Source organism: Pteropus vampyrus, unplaced genomic scaffold (genome assembly GCF_000151845.1).
Source record: "Pteropus vampyrus isolate Shadow unplaced genomic scaffold, Pvam_2.0 Scaffold1001, whole genome shotgun sequence".
Lineage (NCBI taxonomy): Eukaryota > Metazoa > Chordata > Mammalia > Chiroptera > Pteropodidae > Pteropus > Pteropus vampyrus.
The window spans coordinates 6,742-8,698 of NW_011889782.1; the positions used below are offsets into that span (position 1 = coordinate 6,742).

The window sequence follows — 1,957 nt, forward strand, 5'->3', positions numbered from 1 at the left end:
TTAGTGATCCTATGAAGGTGTATGAGGTCATCTAGAAATATTGCCTTTAGAGCTGGGCACACCGAATATAGAGGCTTGTTGGAGCCCATTTAGGGACTTAATTGAGGTAATGGGAAAAATGTAAGTTTAAAATCTCAATAACCTGATGGTCAAACTCTGGTGTCTTTTATGTCCTTTTTGAGGAGAGCTGAGCTATCATTCTAAATAGAGAAGAGAAGGGGACCTCTGTGACAGGACTGCATGCCTGAGGGCTTCATTTCAGTCTTCAGCAGAGGGGGATTAGTTGGTTTTCTGCTATTTGCACAAGGTAACTGAGCAGACGTTAGAAGTGAGGAGGAATATTGCCTTAAAAATCAAGATCATAAGAACGACAGTGATTTTTTCAAACCCCTTAGCCTTCTTATCAGAAAGTGATTTATTTCTACCTTAGGTGAAACAACAGCATATATAGGCATGAGGATACATGATGTTTCCATCTTATGTCGTTTCTATAATCCATTACATGTAGTATTTTTAAATAAATGCCACTGCCTAGTTCTATCACAGATGCAATGACTGATCATAGCAGTTGGTCAATCATCAGCTTTATTTTTCAATATGCAATTATGCCCATGTTTATTTTCAGATGTAATTGTTTTTAAACTAAGTGTTGCCTAATGCAAAAGGAACTTTGCATTGAGTGAGACTCAATCAGTATATAGAAAATTTTGACGTGACTCCCACTAACTTGCTACACCAGGAAACCCATTTCCTGCTCTGGGGCAGCAGCAACACAGCTCAGCATTTCTTCTTTCTCCCTCTCAGAGTCACCTTGTGTTGCAGAGCTCTGAAACTGAAAAAGAACAAGATATTTCCATCTAGTGAAAGAACATGGACATGTTGCTCTCCAGACTTCTGGAGGTGGTCATGGCTTCAGTGTGGCTAGGTAGGGATGGCCCAAGTGGGAATGGGCCTCCTGTGTGACCCAAGGACTGGAGGTCCAGGCAGTGTCTTCTGGGTACCTCGGGAAGGAAAGGTAGCAGGGTGTGAAAAAGATATTATTTTTGTCTCATACCACTTATCCCCAAACCTTCTGTTGTATATTTTTTCTTTCAAGATCCAGTATTGCCCAGAAGGTAACTCAAGGCCATCGGGCAATGTTAGTGCAAGAGAAGGAGGCCGTGACCCTGGACTGCAGATACGACACTAGCGAGATAACTTATAGTCTATTCTGGTACAAGCAGCTCAGCAGTGGGGCGATGATTTTACTTATTCGTCAGGACTCTTATAACCAGCGAAATGCCACAGAAGGTCGCTATTCATTGAATTTTCAGAAAGCAAACAATTTTGGCAACCTCGTCATATCAGCTGCACAGCTGGAGGACTCTGCATTGTATTTCTGTGTCCTGAGTGAGCCCACAGTGAGATGTTTGTAGGAGGAAGGTATACCAAAACCCCAGGGCTCTGCCTGATGCATCCACCTGCTGTAGGGACCATGACCAGCACAGACAGGAAGTGGCAAGGGCTGTGGCAGCACAGATATAAGTAAAGTCAGAGAGAAAACACTCTATGAAAATACCTATCAAATTCATAAACCATGTCTAGAGTTATTGTTCTTCAAAAATGCCCTTATTTTTGAAAATTTTGTTTATTGAAGACAAAGAACAGCCACAGTGAACAATTTGCCATTAGGTGATAGATTGAGCAAGAAGAATTTACAGAGAATTTCAGAAACATCTGACAGAGAAATCAGTAAAAAGTATGTGAATTGTTGGAATTTCAGATCAATGTGTTTAGTAAAATTTTTATTCGGTATATATTATGTGGGTGAGGTAAAAGTCTCTTTTACCTTCTTTGGGTTGGCTGGATCTAAGAATTAAACTGACATAAGACACATTAACAGGAGAAAAGCACTCAAATTTATTGAAGTTTTACTTATATGTAGAAGCCTTCGCAAGAGAATGAAGATCTGAAGACT

At 40.5% G+C, this 1,957-nt stretch overlaps 1 gene segment (V, D, J or C); it reads left to right on the forward strand.

The window, feature by feature from the left end:
* Positions 1-876: 876 nt before the first annotated feature.
* Positions 877-1,415, forward strand: LOC105310041. The segment is given in 2 exon segments: positions 877-925; positions 1,096-1,415. Coding segments are annotated over 2 exon segments (369 nt in total).
* The last annotated feature ends 542 nt before the right edge of the window (positions 1,416-1,957 follow it).